The sequence below is a fragment of the Cydia amplana genome, chromosome 10, assembly GCF_948474715.1.
Source record: "Cydia amplana chromosome 10, ilCydAmpl1.1, whole genome shotgun sequence".
In the NCBI taxonomy this organism is placed as follows: Eukaryota; Metazoa; Arthropoda; class Insecta; order Lepidoptera; family Tortricidae; genus Cydia; species Cydia amplana.
The window spans coordinates 12,880,225-12,898,005 of NC_086078.1; the positions used below are offsets into that span (position 1 = coordinate 12,880,225).

The following is a 17,781-nucleotide window of genomic DNA, read 5'->3' on the forward strand; positions in this document are numbered from 1 at the left end:
ACCGACAAAAGACGGGTAACAAGGCGTGAACATTCTGCGAAATCGACGCCACGGCGTTGACGGCTTCGCGCCGCGATTCGCGCACAAGTGTGGAGGGCCCTCAAGATATCGAAAAACTTATAGCAAATTTAATCAACTTTCATTTTGTATAATGATCATGTCGTTAGAACGCATAGTTTCCGAGATATAAGCGAAAAACTGAAAAATGGGACCTTCAAACCCCCCTCTACCCCTGACTCAAGGGATACGGCCGGGGACTTTTGAATTTTTGATATGTTCACCTACTAACTAGTTCAAACAAAGTTACGAAGTCAAAAATTGTGTTCCAAGCATTTCCCTCTATGTATAGGAACCTTTTTTAAGAATTCGTTGCCTGGCGTAATTTTGAGTTATTTCTTGTTATCATCAGCGAATTTTTTGTCACAATTTGCCGCCCCTAAAATCTCGCCGCCCTAGGCTCGTGCCTACTGTGCCTTATGGGAAATCCGCCACTGCCTATGTAGGAATGTTACGTAAGAGTTTAAGTTTAGGTACTTATATATTTTTTTCCGTTTATTTGTACGACACGCTCTACAGCCCCAATTATTTAACGGAGTCCAAAATATCAACTGCAGGCAATGTAATCATAGTAGATTGTACTACAAGGGCATAAAGTGACCCATTTTTACCCGAGGCAATTTTTTGTAGCAACCAAATAGTAGACGAGGGTAAAAATGGACATTTATGCCCTTGTTGTACACTCTGCTTTTCACTTCGATTGCGAGGAAAATAAATTATATTTTTCACGGCAATTTACACCACGAAATTGTCGTAACGCGAAAGAACATAATACATTTCCGCCAACTAACTTTTTAATTTTTTTTTTAATTTTCAACGTGTGATCAGAGTTTCAGACGCTTGGTTTTCTGCCAAATCAAACATTTCGGAGCATTTTTGAACGATAATCGACTCCTATTTTATGTGATTTACTAAATTTAATGACAGAAAATACGGATTTCTAATAAATTGTAGCAAAAATAAAATAATATAACAAGTTTTGTCATCTACACAATTTTATTGCTCAGTAAAATTGTGCAATATGTTTTAACTGTTTGGCTGTTGAGAACGATTACCTTAGTCTTAGAAGAAAATTTTACTTTTATGCTCTAGAGCATAAAATGCGATTTTATGTCGTCTACGCGCGACATAAAGGTGCACTTTTTGAGCATGAAAAGTGAAAAACGCATTTTTATTATTAAACAAATTATATTTCTAGTTGGTAAGATTAAAAAATATATATTTTCAAGTAATAAAGGGGCATTTCTCAAGCACTTACGTATTAAAGATTTCATTTGAGATAAGCTCAAATCTATGCTGGGCTCAGTCTAGATGTTACTAAAGTATATTTGATTTCAAAAACGTTTTCATTTTACCGATTTTGGTCTGGATTGAGGGGCTTTATTCAGATCTGTCCGTGTATTCAGATTGCTTACCGAACGCAAACAAGTTGATCGCTACAGAAAACCGGAATAAATACGTTCTCCGATTACTACGCATCTCGAGGTCAAAATTAGGTACGGTGATTGTCCGAGATCTTGACTCGCTCGCGCTCACGCTACCAAATTGTAATTGCGCTATTGCTTCGAGTGGAAGCTATAGCTTTCACAATACGGATGAGCCGGCTTAATTTAATATTTTTTAATGAACTTTAGGAAAGCACCGTTGGAGGACGATTCGGACTTACAAATTGATGTCAATTCCATCTCATTTGGACATAATTCGTCTATGTATGTGCTTCAACTTATATAGGAACTACTCACTCACACCTCACACGAGCGAGATGCCAAAGTAAGTCGGAGAAATCTTTTCAAATTCGTTTTAACATATTTTGTTGGTTGTTAATATTTTGAATGATTTCCAACCACTGTTACGTGTGCTACGAAGGTACGTCGTTATATTATATGAATAATGATAGCTTACTAATTCATGGAGGCCGATTCCAATTATTTATAGATTTCGAGAAATAAACATTAATGTTAATAATTTTTGATAGGTACGAGTTGCAAGTTGCAATAGGTAACATTTAAAACTTTCGTTTTAAATGTTACCTAAACCAAAGAAAGTAAAGAAACTGTCCTGCAGTTTGGCAGAAAAAAATAGGGTTTATTTCATCTGAATAAATGTTTTTTTTCGCGTTTTGTACACATACATTAGGATATAATTTTATCGGGTCTATTGCGAATAAATTGCGCTATGAAGAATTGGCAGGAGGCTACTTTAAGACTTTTAATCAATATATATTATAAAAGAAAGTGTACAATGTGCGTGCCGCTAAAACTCAGAAATGCGCCCCGATACGATCAAGGAAGCTATATGGTGTGGTAGCCCTTTATCTCCCGTCCATGAAGAAGTTTCCTGTTTTTATCTGAAGCGTGTGCTTTTGAAGATATAAGGGCTGAAAGTTTCGCCCAGACCCAGGCACAGAAGCAGTCGTTTTGTTTTTGAATTTTGGACCTTAACTTAATAGACGAAAGTTCAGAATAGATCGTGAAATATATACCTACAAAAATTTGTACCTGGTGTGGTAATCTCGGGTCTCGGAGGCTAGACATTTCTAGAACAGTCCAGAACATTCGAGAGTATTCAAGAGCATGCCACAGCATTTCAGAACATTCTGGAATGTTTTCAAATGTTCGAGAACATCGTAGATTACTGTGGAACATTCCAGAACACTTCCGAATGTTCTGGAATATTCTGAACCATTCGAAGCTTTTGTTGTAGGGTCAGAGCGGATCTACCATTGGTAGGCGACTAGGTGTATATAATGCAAGATCCGTCGTGAGGTTCGAATGTTCCAGAACGACCCATAATATTCTGGAATGTTGTCGAATATTCGGATATAGCCTAGAATCCAGGATCCCAGATCATTGTGGAACGTTCCAGAACAGACTGAAATGTTGTGGATTGTTCTAGAACATTGTGGACTATTTTGTATTTCCATGAAGAAGATTCCTGTTTTCACCTGAAGGACGGTGCTTTTGAAGGTATAAGGGCAGTTCACTCGCCCTCTAAGACATTTCTAGAACAGTCCAGAGCATTCGAGAGTATTCGAGAGCATTCCACAACATTTCAGAAAATGTTGTCGAATGTTCGAGAACATCCCAGATCATTATGAAATATTCCAGAACGCTCTCGAATGTTGTGGAATATGCTGGAATATTCGGGGCCATTTGATTTTTTTACAACTAGGTACCAGAATCAGAATCAGAATCAAGTATTTTATTTGTGATAAACTTAAAACTACCACACAATCACATGTCAACTCTCTGAGCGAAGCCGGGTACCTCAGCTAGTTAGAATATAAAACTAAGTCGATCTGCAGAACCAAAAAAAAAAATACCCGGTCTTCAAGCGATTCTTGAACACTGAATCGTCCTGAAACTATATTTTAGGCTGCTGAAATCCTAAGCCCATAAAATTACGATAATGTTTGTTTTTACCCACCAGCTTAACTATATTTAGACCTAAAGTTCCCAAGGAACGGAAATAAATATGGCAAAGGCATTGATATGTGTCGCACGTACAAGGACCGTACGTGGTGCGTCGTTGTTCGAATCGATATAGGTACCTACCGACTGATTCCTCTTGAGGGTTCCGTAGTCAAAAAGGAACCCTTACGGTTTCGCACGGTTCGCCTGGCTATCTATTTATTTATCTCCGGTTTAGCTCACAAGGAAGGGTACCCAACTGGCCGGCTCCGGTTTGATTATTTTTTATATATGTTATAGAATAGTCTAAAATAACGGACACATATTTTTTTTAGATGCCCATACTCAGCTTCCTGGGAGAAATTGGGCTCCAAAGTACTGAAAAGTGACAAAACGCTCTAACTTCTATAGAGAGTTTTGTTTAAGAAAATTGCTAGTTAATTACTGGTTTGAATATATGTTGGAGAACATGAAAAAATAATGGACACGTGTTTTTCTATTTCGGTTCATATTTTACAAAAAAAAGCACACTTCAAAGTTTCATATTTGTCATAGTTTCATGCGCCAACACGTTGCCGCGCGCCTGCAGCTCTGCATTCACCACGATACCGCGCGCCTAACAGGGTATTCAAATATTTCAAATGTATACTTTTAGGATCTTTGATGTTTTAAAATATGCTAGGACTTAATATCCAACCCGGTTAACAACCATGACAATATTCTTCACTACCGGGAAGTTTTCACGTTAATAAAAACGGTTAAAATAACCAACGTGAAGTTCGAGTGAAAGGATGAGAAGTATGAAACTTTGAAGTGTGTTTTTTTTGTAAAATATAAGTTTGAGCCAAAATCACAAAATACGTGTCCATTATTTTTTCATATTCTCCAACATAATATATTCAAACCAGTAATTAACTAGCAATTTTCTTAAACAAAACTCTCTATAGAAATTATGTAGATCGTTTTGTCACTTTTCAGTACTTTGGAGGCCAATTTCTCCCAGGAAGTTGAGTATGGGCAGCTAAAAAAAAATACGTGTCCGTTATTTTAGACTACTCTATAACATATATAAAAAATAATCAAATCGGAGTCCGCCAATTGGGTACCCTTCCTTGTCAGTGGAGCCTCAATAATTTGGTAAAAACTTAATGGTGATTAAAAAGTTAAGTAAAGTAAGTCAAGTTTAGGACCTTTTGCCGGTTTTTTAAATATTTTATTAATTAGTAAAAAGCCACCTTGAAAAGAAGATTTTGAGTTTGAAAATGAAATGATTTTGAAAGTAAACAAATATAATAAATACCTATTATAGGACATTCATACACAAATTGACTACGGTAAGCTCAAGAAGGCTTGTGTTGTGGGTACTCGTTCCTTAAGTACATCCGCTTGTTTCGCCACATTACGCACGCATAATGCGTACCTACTCCTAAAGGACCGACTGACAATAGTCCAAATGCGATCATAAGATGACAAAGGTAAACAGTTTAAGAAATATCATCATTTTCCTCACGTTATCCCGGCATTTTTATCACGGCTCATGGGAGCCTGGGGTCCGTTTGGCAACTAATCCCAAGAATTGGCATATGCATTCGTTTTTACCTAAGCGGTGACCTGACCTTCCAACCCAGAGGGTAAACTAGACCTTATTGGGATTAATCTGGTTTCCTCACAATGTTTTCTTTGGTGCAAGCCGGGGTTTAAACCCGCGACCTCCGGATTGAAAGTCTTTTACCGCTAGGCCACCAGAGTATCTTTAAAAATAAAATTGTTTAAAAATACTTATATAATTAATAAATTGCCATATTGTATATGCATTAAAATTTAAAATAGATATTATAACAACAGCGTATCAGCAAAACTAAAACAGATTACAAGGTCGGTGATTTTACCTCCTAAAAATACTGTAAAAAAAGCACGAGGAAGACGGTTTACCTCATCGACGAAATCTATCGAAAAATATATGAAAAGCATACATTTATATAAGGAAGACGCTCAGAATAGAATTGCCAGAGACTCCAAAAAGGAAAGCCGACCTCGTATAACGGGAAAAGGCGAAGAGGAAGAAGAAGATTAAATACATAATATATTACCATTGAAGTGTGTTAAGTGAAACCGCGTTTTCCCGAGTTAAAACTAGTCCTCTGAAACGCCTCGGTGAAATTCGTTTTAACGGGGAATAATTCAGTCAAAACTATTAGTTTTCCCTTAGTTGGTAAAAGGCATTTCCTGCCATTTCTTGATCAGTTAGGGTTTAAATAACTACAATAGTTAGTTAGTTTAGTTCGTTTTATTTTTATAATAATTGACACTGTTGTTTCTTTATTTAATATATAGTTTTTATGTATGTATGTATGTATGTTTAGATGTATGTTTATGGTTATACGTATTTAAGTATGTTTATCTTTATTAATGTTTTGTGTTGTTTGGTTATATTCAATTCGACTTTTCATATTTTTTCTTTGCGCCACCTACCGTATATTCTAATTCTTTTGTCTTCGATACCCAAAGGTTGTCTGGAAGAGATCGCTCTTAAGCGATAAGACCGCCTGTTGTTACCTCTATTGTCTTTCTTTATGTTATTGTACATTTATTGTAAACTACGTGTATGTGAGGTGTGCAATAAAGAGTATTGTATTGTATTGTAATAGTTATAGTTACAAGTATTTAAAGTTGGGTTTGACTGAATCTGTTTTGAATGCAAGCAGCCATAATTGAGCCATCGGCTGATCCGCCCCGTAACGCGAACTCCGTAATCCAAGAAGGTTTTTGTCGTTGCCTTGTGGGTCTTAAGCTTAAATTAATATTACCAAGGCTTTATTGTGTTCATTACCCTAAGCTGATTCTGACGCAGCTAGGATAATATTTTAATTTTGTATGGCGTTGTCAGGTTTTGTTTTAATTTAAGTACGTACTTCTAGAACAGTAAAAAGCACTAAGTATTTCGAAAAAAATTACTTCGCGAACGCTACACTACACACACAGCTAGACAGCTGCTGCTACACAATGTATGTACCTCTTTTTGAGCGATTGTAATAAAAATATATGTTAAGAGTATTTTTGAGACCTTCATCTAGGTGCCTCCGGTACTCTTTACGAAATAGGATGAACATTGCTTAATAGAATAATAATCAAAACCTTAAATTGTTCAAATTGTTGTACATATGTATTTGTAAAATTCTAGTAGGATCACGCTTGTCTAATAATCAGTTAAATTCAATTATTGTCCTTATAATATTTCACATTAGCAGGCTAATTATTCTAGCTGATTGCACAATTTGCTATGATATAGTATAATGTATTAATAATATGTCACTTTCTGATACCACGAAAGCAAGCAAGAAATGTGCGCTATATAATATAATATATAGAGTCATGTGGTTGTGGAGCGCGATTAAATGCCAATAGTTGTTTTGTAGAGAATATGGCTTAAGAGATGTTCACCTTTAATAACTACTAATTTGTTTTGCAACATGTAAACTTATAAATAAAATAATTTACAGTCCATTATATCTATTCTATTCTGCTAATGTCAATTGAGGAAACTACTCATTTGCACCAACGTAGAGGAATAATAATAAGCTTTAAGAGCCGTGACCGGCGCCAGCCCCCATGAATACCCGTCTAATGGTAAGGTCCTTTTTAGGGTTCCGTAGCCAAATGGCAAAAAACGGAACCCTTATAGATTCGTCATGTCTGTCTGTCTGTCTGTCTGTCTGTCTGTCTGTCTGTCCGTCATGTCCGTCCGTATGTCACAGTCACTTTTCTCCGAAACTATAAGAACTATACTGTTGAAACTTGGTAAGTAGATGTATTCTGTGAACCGCATTAAGATTTTCACACGAAAATAGAAAAAAAAAACAATAAATTTTTGGGGTTCCCCATACTTAGTACTGAAACTCAAAAATTATTTTTCATCAAACCCATACGTGTGGGGTATCTATGGATAGGTCTTCAAAAATGATATTGAGGTTTCTAATATCATTTTTTTCTAAACTGAATAGTTTGCGCGAGAGACACTTCCAAAGTGGTAAAATGTGTGTCCCCCCCCCTTGTAACTTCTAAAATAACAGAATGATAAAACTAAAAAAAATATATGATGTACATTACCATGTAAACTTCCACCGAAAATTGGTTTGAACGAGATCTAGTAAGTAGTTTTTTTTAATACGTCATAAATCGCCTAAATACCCACGAAAACGGCCATGGCTATGGCTTGTTAGACTGAAGAGCAAGGGTACGTAATTAAGCTGAAATATAATCGAAATATTAAGTCGGGTAATATGTTCGTCTCGAGTTTATAATTTGAGCCTCATCACTTATTTTTAAGACTCCATTACGTCTTGCAAGACCCGAATATTCCGCAGCTAGGGTGATAAAAAGGTCAGGGGAGGCCATAGGGCAAGTGCGTCTGCTCTAGAAATACACGTAAGGTTAACAGCAGTGCCCGACTCGATGGTATAGTATAAGTACATACATTTCGCGTCGTTTAATGTTAAATTTTATAGGCCTACCCGCTATCCTGTCGAAAGCTTATGCAATATTCGTCTTTTTACTAATGACAAGATCTTCCAAGTTTACGTTTGATGACTGGATCTTAAGAGGAAAGTGGGAGACCGCTTCTCCATACAAACGTAGTCCCCATTTTCCTCCCTGGATATTAAAATTATAGAAAGCAATAGTCCCCTTTCGTCTTAAGGCTAAGTAAAATTAATGGGATAAATATCAATGTTAAGGTAAGCATATTAGAGCTATTCAATGATCGACTAAGCTTTAGCAAAGGGCTTTTATTTTTTTGGGAAAGGGTGGTCAGGTCATTGGTTAGTATTTGTTTCTTCGTGGTGAAATTTTCCGAGTTTGTTTTTTGATTACATAAGACATTCTTGCAATAAAACGGGCTTGCATTAAAAATAAATCAAATGCACATTTCATTATGATGAAATATGCAATGCATGAGCATAAATACGAAGCAGGACATCTGTTTTATGTTCGCTGAAATATTTTATTCAATGCCTATTATTCATTACATTTAATTGCAAACTGATCTGATAATTACTGATTCAATATTATTGAATAACAAACGATTTGTAACTAACTAATATGCTAAATTGGTGCTGGTAAAACCCTGTGTATTGTGACAAATGAGAGCGTTATGCGTTGAGCACAAAGGCCGCTCCGACAGGCAGCCATGCTGTACATATTAAACGGATCACAGGTTGCGGTGAACCTGTGCACACGCCGCCTATTACGTGGGACTACTAGCTTTTGGCATTTACCGCCTATCCGCACTCGACATTCCCACTTAATGTCCTGCATCTCGTTATAACGGCTACACATTTCATTGGGGGAAATCCGTGTGATGACTGCAGTGAGTCTGTTCTCTTATGCGCATTTGACATTACAATTTTATTGACTGTGTGTGCTCATTCACACTTGAAAATATTTGTGCGACTGCAATAATAGTTTAACCAATAGGCTACATGACTAATTTTCATTTATGGTATCAATCGATCGGGTTTGTTTTTAGGATCAAATGTCTATATGGGACCCATTGCATTAAAGCAGCGGTCAGCAACCTGCGGCCCGCGGGCCGCATGCGGCCCGCGGGCCGCATGCGGCCCGTGAACCTGTCACTTGCGGCCCGCGAGCCTCCCTGGCTATTTTGTATGTAATATTGACAAACGACAATGTCTGATAAAGTCATAAATATTAACAATGTACAGCCCGCATCATCTTCGTTAACCACTATGTGGCCCTTGGCTGCTAAAAGGTTGCCGACCGCTGCATTAAAGTAACACAAAAGTCAGAAATCGTAGTCAAAGGCGTCGGCCTGCGAGTGAAGTGCGACGCGAAACGCCCTAAACAAAACGATAAGGGAACGTGACGTCAAGGTCTCTGGGAGCCCATCTTGTAGTATGGACAAAACAAGAAAATTGCGTTTTTGTCGGTGAAATATTGCGTTTATGTATAAAGTTGCTATACAATATTTTTTTGGATGAAATGTAAGAAATCGAATGGTACCCTTACTTTTATCGTTTTTGGACTCGGAATAATAAACCAACAGGAACCGCCATTAACAGGCGTTCCCCTCTGCCAAAAGTCGGCGGCCGCCGGTCAAGGAGGTTATATAAAACTAGTTGCCATACGTCATACGCCATTCAGCAAACGTCAGTCTAAGCGGAATGTTAGGAGCAGAACATGCCGAATTATAGCGTTTTCTCCTGTAAAAACCGATCGGAAACATCTAGCGTACTTAAAAAACACGTTTCTTTTCATATGTAAGTACTATTACATGTAAATATTATGAAATAGTGCACTAATTTAGCAAAAAACTAAAAAACATTGTCAATTTGAAAGTGATACCACTTCATGGTACTAGATCTAATTTAGGGTAAAATTTAAAGAAGACTTTCTAAATATTCATTAGGTATACCTAACTTCTAATTTGCGTTGCTTATTGTTATATAATTTATATAACACATTATTTTTCTATAACACCTTATTTTTATATCAACATAATCCATTCAATGAAATAAATAGTATAAATCATAAATAACGTGATATTACCGATATAGGGTCATTGTGCTAGTTTCCGTCCATGCTCTAGTCTCTAGTTTTCGTCCACATGACAGATTAGCAAATAACATATTTGATATTTAATTTGCTACTTGCCAAATACATTTTTTATGTAGATAGATATATTGTCTCGACATTAAGGATTGCATTAAGTCCAAATTTGTGCAGCATTGTAGATTTATATTCAATTTCGTCAAGTGGACGAAAACTAGAGCTGGACGAAAACTAACGCACCTACCCTACTACTGTTTGAAAATTCATTTTTCTCTTAGTTTCTATCGTATATTTTTTATTTGACATGTCCAATGTTTGTATTGTAATTTATTTATTTTAAAGTATTTACTGCCGTCATTTTCCATAAACAGGCACTTTTAATTTATTACTCTGGTATCACTCTACCATAGTTAGTGATGGGACACCATAAAAACCAATATCGATAAAATCTATATGAACATTATAAATATATTGTTATTTTGATTTATTTTTTTAGATTTCCAAAAGATGCAATAAATTTTAAACATAAGTAGTTTTCAGCTTATCAAGCGATCGAAAACCTAAAAATATTGCAATATCAGTCACGTTTTAAATATCTAAGAACTGCATAAGTAAGTTTGTAATTCCATATAAATATATGCTATTACAAAGTTACTGTTGCAGTTCCTACAAATAGTAGGTAAAGTAAAGGTACACTACGATGTACGATGTGAGTATGAATAAAGATGTGTTTAGTTATGATATGTGTATACATAGTATGGGTATGAGTACCCGAAAGAAGGACAGTCTACAAAAAGAGATGAGATCCCATCAAAAACATTACATGTAAAAAGGTGCAAGTCTCGCAACGCTTTTACTACAAAAAAGTTTTGAGATGTCATGTGAAACCAAGTCGGTTATTTTAATCAGTGCCAGGGGGTGTTAAAACCGTATCAATAAGATATCTTTAATTTGTAATACACATAATGACTTGGCAATCGCGCATAATGCTTTACTCGTACCGTACTCGTAAATATGTGTAATGCTCAAACTGTAATTAGCGCTAGCGTTATGTTCAATTAGAATTATTTTTAATAGGTGACGATGATCCTTTTGTCATTATGCAGCCGTGCGATGGCCAAGTCATTATACGTATTACAAATTAAAGATATCTTATTGATACGGTTTTAACACCCCCTGGCACTGATTAAAATAACCGACTTGGTTTCACATTAGCATAGCATTACATCTCAAAACTTTTTTGTAGTAGAAGCGTTGCGAGACTTGCACCTTTTTACATGTAATGTTTTTGATGGTTATAATTGACTAACAGACAGTTAAAATTCAGTCGATAAAATATCGACAATATTATCGACAAGTCCCTCGCACTTCTACGTTTACTTAGAACTGACATCATCTCGTTCACGGACAGGGTTGTCTGTGTTTGTTCTTGTATTTGTGTGAATATAGTTTATAGTAGTGTTTGATAATTTTGCCGTGTGCGTGTGTAGCGACGCATGCAAAAAATGCATTAGTGTTTACATTATTTGTGTGCGTTCCTCGCCCCCCGCGCCGAAAACGGCAGAATTTTTCACATAGAAATTAGTGCGTGTCACCACTCCATATTGGATTATTACTCCGAGTTTTTGGAAGTAAAAAAAAACTTAAAATTTGAAACTTTCAGGTCCTGTATTTTTGTAATTTTTCAATATTTTATTTTAATATCCACATTATTGTGATAAATTGCTCGTTTGATATCTATTTTACTAGATTTTGTTATAAAATTCAACATGTGTCATCATCCCTATTAATCACATACCTTTTTCTATCGCAAGGCTATAAAACGAATGGGCAACAATATTCTTAATTTTACAAACGCAGAGAAGTAGCGAAACTAATCCTTATAGTTTAGTTATTTTAGTCTCACAAAAAATACAAAACAAAAATAATCTATCTCAGGAGAGGCATACCACACGATAAAGACGTGCCTTTGAGCGTGTTTAAGATTATGCTCGCTTCGTTGTGATACAGCTTTTTAGTTCTTTTAGACTCGTCGACTAACTACTAGGAACGATCGTTATTTTATAATTCTAAACAATCTAAACCGTAGTTATATCAGCAAGCTCACTAAAAATAAATTCTAAACTCACCAATTTGGGGTACATCGTAAGGTCGACTGGACCGCGAAGCTCGTAACATCATCTGATTCGCGATCTCCGAAGGGAGGCGCGGAGCACGTTTAGCCCAGGCTCGGTTGCGTCGTCGTTCTTTGTGCAGAGCGCCAGGGGGTAGAGACGCCGGGACCTGGTGCGCCGGCGCTGGCACCGGCGCGGGCGCTAGCGCCGCCGCCTCAGGCTCGGGGTCGAAGAGGTCGTGCAGGGGCCGCGCGTGCGCTAGTTCGCGGTCGCGCGCGCCGCGCCACTCCGCTGCGTACCGGCGCGGCGCGGGTTCGGCCGCCGAGCGCAGCGTCAGCGCCGCCAACACCATGCAGTACACCCGCATGCTGTCACCCACCTCCCACCACTCGTGCGTACTAAGTACACAATCTACGCACACCCCGTGGGCGCACACCCGACCACATTATAGACTTTTATCGCTGGTCGGGGCCGGATATGCTACTGTCTGATTCCGTTGACGATTTCTAATTAGCGTAGTCAGACCTGAAACAACACGAAAAGTTCTATTAAGATATTGATAAAATTATATTATGCTAATATTTAATTATTGTTGTATGCTTTTGGCACATGTTTTCGAAACATGACAATTACTTTGTTATGCTATCCTTACTACTGGGTCTAGGCGTTCGACACTTGTTCATCGGTGGAGGTCAGAATTGACAGAGCGGCATAACTTTTGTGATAAAATAAATGCATATTTTGGGACAATCTTACGTATACAAATCAATCTTGTTCCAAAGTAAGGTCAATAAGGCTTGTGGAAAAAAGAACGCCGAAATACCCGATTATGTTTCATTTCAAGAGGATCTGTCCTATATTTATTAGGATATAGAATATCATTAGAATAAATAACATTACGCATTATTGAGGAAACAAAAACCGCAGGCGCGCGATGACTAACGTTAGATATCACCTGGCACTTCCCCAACAGAAACGTCTGGAAATGTTATATTTGAATTAAATAAATAATTCCTCTTAATCGACCCCGAACTCTACAACTTGCATCCTTCAAGTGGCCTACATTCTCTGACTTCCACTAATGAACAGTTGCCAGACGCCTGGATTCTGTAATAAGGATAGTACAGCAAACTTAACCGTCAAGTCTCATTACTCTCATTATCATGTACCATTTTCCGGGGCTAGCTCTTCGTCTGTAAACAACAAAGCTCTAAGTTATGACGACACCTTATTCTTCATACATTTAAGCTATTTTTAAGGCGGTAGGTGGTCAAGATTTGTTTAAAGTTACTGACAACTTAGTAAGAAAAACATTAAACAACGAAATCCTTTGGGTAAATGCAACAAACGTATTGTTGACTATATATTAGGGAAAATGTTCAAAGTTTCACAATAAAAACAAGTTTTCGTAAAGTAAGTGTCAGCTACCTTCTCCGAGACTTTTGCCTAGTGAGTTTGTTCTTAATCTTATTTGTTGTTTAAGGAGAGATAATCTCAGCGAATGCTTTGAATTCGTAAAGAGCAACCTTTGTAAGCAATAGTGATGGGTAGGACATCAATTTAAAATGAGTTTGTATGAGTACCTCGTTTTCTAAAATGAGGTGTTACAATGTCTTACTTCAAATGAGGTGAGGTACTAGCATATTTTCACCGTCAACTATTCCATTAATTCCAACAGCGACAACTTTTTAAGATGTATGAAAGCTTGCAGCGCTTACGCTTGTTGTCTTTCGTGTTTAATTGTTAACGTATTTTCGGTGGTGACGCGAAGCGATATTGAAGTACGTCGCGTGTCGGTCTCACTCCCTCTTTGGGTATTTCTAATTCATTGTTTCATTTTGAAAGGATGTTTGAGGGGTTCATGTCACAGAGAGGCGGTGAGTGGTACAAACTCAACGCATTTCTCGGTGGACCTTTTGTCGTTGCAATAAGGTTTGTAGTTCGGCAGTTGACAGTGTGGATCATTACTCGTTTCTTCATTTGAGACATTTGAGTTTTGAGTGTCGGCGAGCAGGCGAGCACCTAGCGCCTCGCGCGATCCAGGGACTCTGTTGCGAGTTGTGAGGAGTGTATGAGTTTTGAGGGTCACGAGACTCGCGAGTGAATTTGAACGGATAGGAGTTTTTTTGAAATTTGAAGTGTGTAAATAATTTGTATGGCAAGAGGTGTTTGTGATGCGCGCGAGTAAATGAGTAAAATGAATAGAGGAGTGAAGTAAGACATTTTTGCGGTACGAAGTACTGCGACAAATTAACAAAATGAGTGGTACAAATGAGGTGCCTCACGAGTGAGCGACTCAACACTAGTAAGCAAATACAAGAATTTGAATATCATTTCTAATATTTATTCATGGGAAAACTTGTATCAAGTGAAGGATTTGAACTAAAGTGTAAAAATAGTCTATGTCACTGTTTCATTTCGTCGTGAACTAAATTACGGACACTCTAAAATAACTAATAGGTATGACAAAATATTTGTGAAACAGACTTTTTAAGAAGTTACAGCTTACAGTTCATATCTTTGTATGTTACTTATAGTATTGATCGTGTATTGTCACTTCGCTAGTGGATGAGGGAGGAGTATGAACGTGATGTCTACTTTTTGCGAATTAGGTATTCTAAATTAAGGCAGATGGCAAAGGATTGGGCTACATATATCAAAGAATAGGTAGGTATTTTAACTGCACTATGGTATGTAAAGTGCTTTATGTCCTGGACATCACAAAGTCCGTGAAATCTCATTGTAATGTAAATTTGAGTCATAACTGAAATTCGAGCATAAGTAGGTGTTAGTATGATGACCCATGTATGTTGAAAACATAATTTAATTTGCATTTTAAGTGCTCCAACATGGACGAATTCAACTTTTAGCACTAAGTTGACTAAAATAGAATGTGAATGGGGAATAGCAGCAGTTAGGAGTCAGGTGTTAGAGGTGAACATGATCAAAGATCAAAGATTAGCCGCGTGAACACGTTCCGGCGGTAGGGATCGCTTTGTCACAAGTTTCAAGCAAGCCGTCACTTTTAGCTGTAGCTAGTAACGGCACCAATCATGAGACATTTAAATATTTTTGAAATTTCACCGATAGGTACCTAAAAATTTTCTGCCGCTTTGCATATTTAAAAGTTGAATATTCTAAAACAAGAAATGTCCGTAAAAGATGATTTTTACGTTTACCATGTGCTTAATGAAATGTTATACTGCACATTTTTTCAACATAGTTTTTCAAATTAATACTATGTTTTTTTTCTCCAGTCATTGGCAGTATGGCGCCATTTATTTTAAAGCAAACATAAATTAAGGAAACGTCAGATTTACTTAAGCAGCTATATGACTCTTGTTTATGGTAAAATGTTGTCAGAGTTTATAAACTTATGTTAAAAACTGGTGTTTACTGTTTACGATAGTTAATTGTGATTTACTCATTATATTATATAAATTAGATAAAAAAAGTAATAATAATATTAATGATGTAATTAGAAATAAAACCTCTCACTTAGCTAACACTATATTATATTGTAGATTAGGCGTGGTCTGTCCGTGAACCTTGTAATTTTTATTTATAATAAACAGTTCAATTTTTTTTTCTCATTCGTTAAACATATGTTATCTTGCTCCTTAATACTTGTCCTCAACTTTCTCACAACCGCCATGCGTATAGGCATCGGCACTATCTCCACCGGAGAAATCCCTCGGTAGTTCGAGCACTTCTACGAGTATCTACTCGTACAGGTTTTTCCTGGGGATGTCGTTCTAGCTCCCAGATTTTGAAAATAAGCTCATAAAGCTTGGACTGGGCAGCCCCGCCGCCATACTTCCACTCCTCGGAAGGCAACCCATCAATGCCTGGAGGTTTGTTGTTTTTTAACTTCATGATATTTCTGTGTACCTCTTCGAATGAAGAAAGTTCTACACGCAGGTCATTTTCGTCTGTTGTTAGCGAGGCTTGCTCTTCTGTAAGAGGACAATTGAGCAGACGTTTGATGTTATACCGCCACATTCGTGCATTTTCCTTAAATTTCTACGCGTGATGTTACTCTAGGTTCCCACTGTCACCAGTGAGCATCTGTGTTAAGGGTTGGTCTGAGGGTCGGGGGGAGGGTTGGTGTGGTGGCCTTTCCTGAAATATCTCAACGCTTGGAGGAATTTTCTTGTGCTTTCATGAATACTTCCATACCCCTGACCAAGTTAACAAGATGTTATCTTTTCCATCTTATGATGATCCATTTTGCGTCTTTCTGTAGCTGTTCATGATTTATTTTCCATTGGTTATCTTGTTCGGCCTTACGGTTTAGTATAATCATTAGTAAAGTATTTAAAAGTTTGTTCAAAATATAATACTAAACGGAAGTAAACGGGCCGAAACCTGTGGCGTGTTATCGGCATGGCTATTTATAATCGGGTGGCGGTGCTCGGTGGGCGGTTGACGTCATCGCGGGCGCCCGCCGGGGAGGGGCTGGCAGCGGGGGGCAGGCGCGCCCTCCGATACGCACTCGCAAATTCGCACCTCCATGAATGGACGAATTAAATTATCCTCTGTCGAGCACTGAATTTATACAAGCCTGACCTGAACACCAAACGCCCTCTGTAAGAGGTTCTGTCATAATTTATCATCTTGGCATGGCTATTGCGCCGCCGTGTATGTTAAATACCTATAGCTGTTTTGTGCGGTCACAGACAAGACATCCTCTAGACTGAGCATAGTAACGCTACCCCCTCTGCCACTATATACGGTAGTTTTACTCCATCTTCGAGTCAAAGTGTCAGAATCCCGTGCCGTGATTGATCCGTGTCTTTGAACGGATCAATCACGGCACGGGATTCGATCACCTCGTCCCCCCGCACCCCTGTATTTTTGGCAGCATCGGTTTCATGAAATAATTGCTCTAAACTCCGTCTAGAGGATTCCTAGTCTATGTGTGCGCTAAGCGGTCTACTGGAGAGATGCCGCGCGTGGTTGTTATTAGTAATGAGGTCCAAATAAATAATACCTACCTAATACTACCTACTTGTAAATTACACAGTCAGCTAAGACTGGGGGTAGCATGATTTTAGTTATATTCGAAAATTATGAATGTTTTAGTGTTAGTAAGGTCAAAACGATTGTAGAACAACCACATAACGTTAATATCACACTGCCATTTGCGTAAATATTCAGTTAAATAAAATAAAAAGCAACAACGGTTGCACTCCGGGAGTGCCGATAGAAGTGAAAACTCACCTCACTATGTTACCGACGCCCGGTAACACGATACATACGTTTAGCGGAGGTATTCTATTTATTTATTATATATTATTATTACTCTCAAATAAGATCACACTTTTTCATTGACATGTTTATTTACATACTGCCATGACAACGTCAAATTATTTGAACATAGGTAAAGAGTCTTGAAAAGGAGTCCGCAACATAAATGTCAAATAACATTGAGTTTATCTTTATTTATTTAAATGCCATTTAAATTATGAGTGGCCACCTTACGGGGCTTACGGTCACGTGATCGCCTTACGCTGTCTCGAGTTTATCATTTTTTCCCCACCTCAAACAGTGCCCAGCGCCGCTAAAGAAGTTTTCACTTCAAAAATATATATATTATAGGACATTCTTGCACAGATTGACTAAGTCCTACA

At 37.6% G+C, this 17,781-nt stretch overlaps 1 protein-coding gene across 1 annotated transcript in view; it reads right to left on the reverse strand.

Annotated features, from left to right (window-relative positions):
- The window catches only part of LOC134651442 (uncharacterized), a 134,274-nt gene that overhangs the window by 75,468 nt on the left and 41,025 nt on the right, over window positions 1-17,781 (reverse strand). Inside the window, exon 2 of the mRNA XM_063506548.1 lies at window positions 12,164-12,673. Coding sequence (XP_063362618.1) covers window positions 12,164-12,515 — 352 coding nt within the window. The 5' untranslated portion in view covers window positions 12,516-12,673. The remainder of the gene's footprint in view (window positions 1-12,163; window positions 12,674-17,781) is intronic.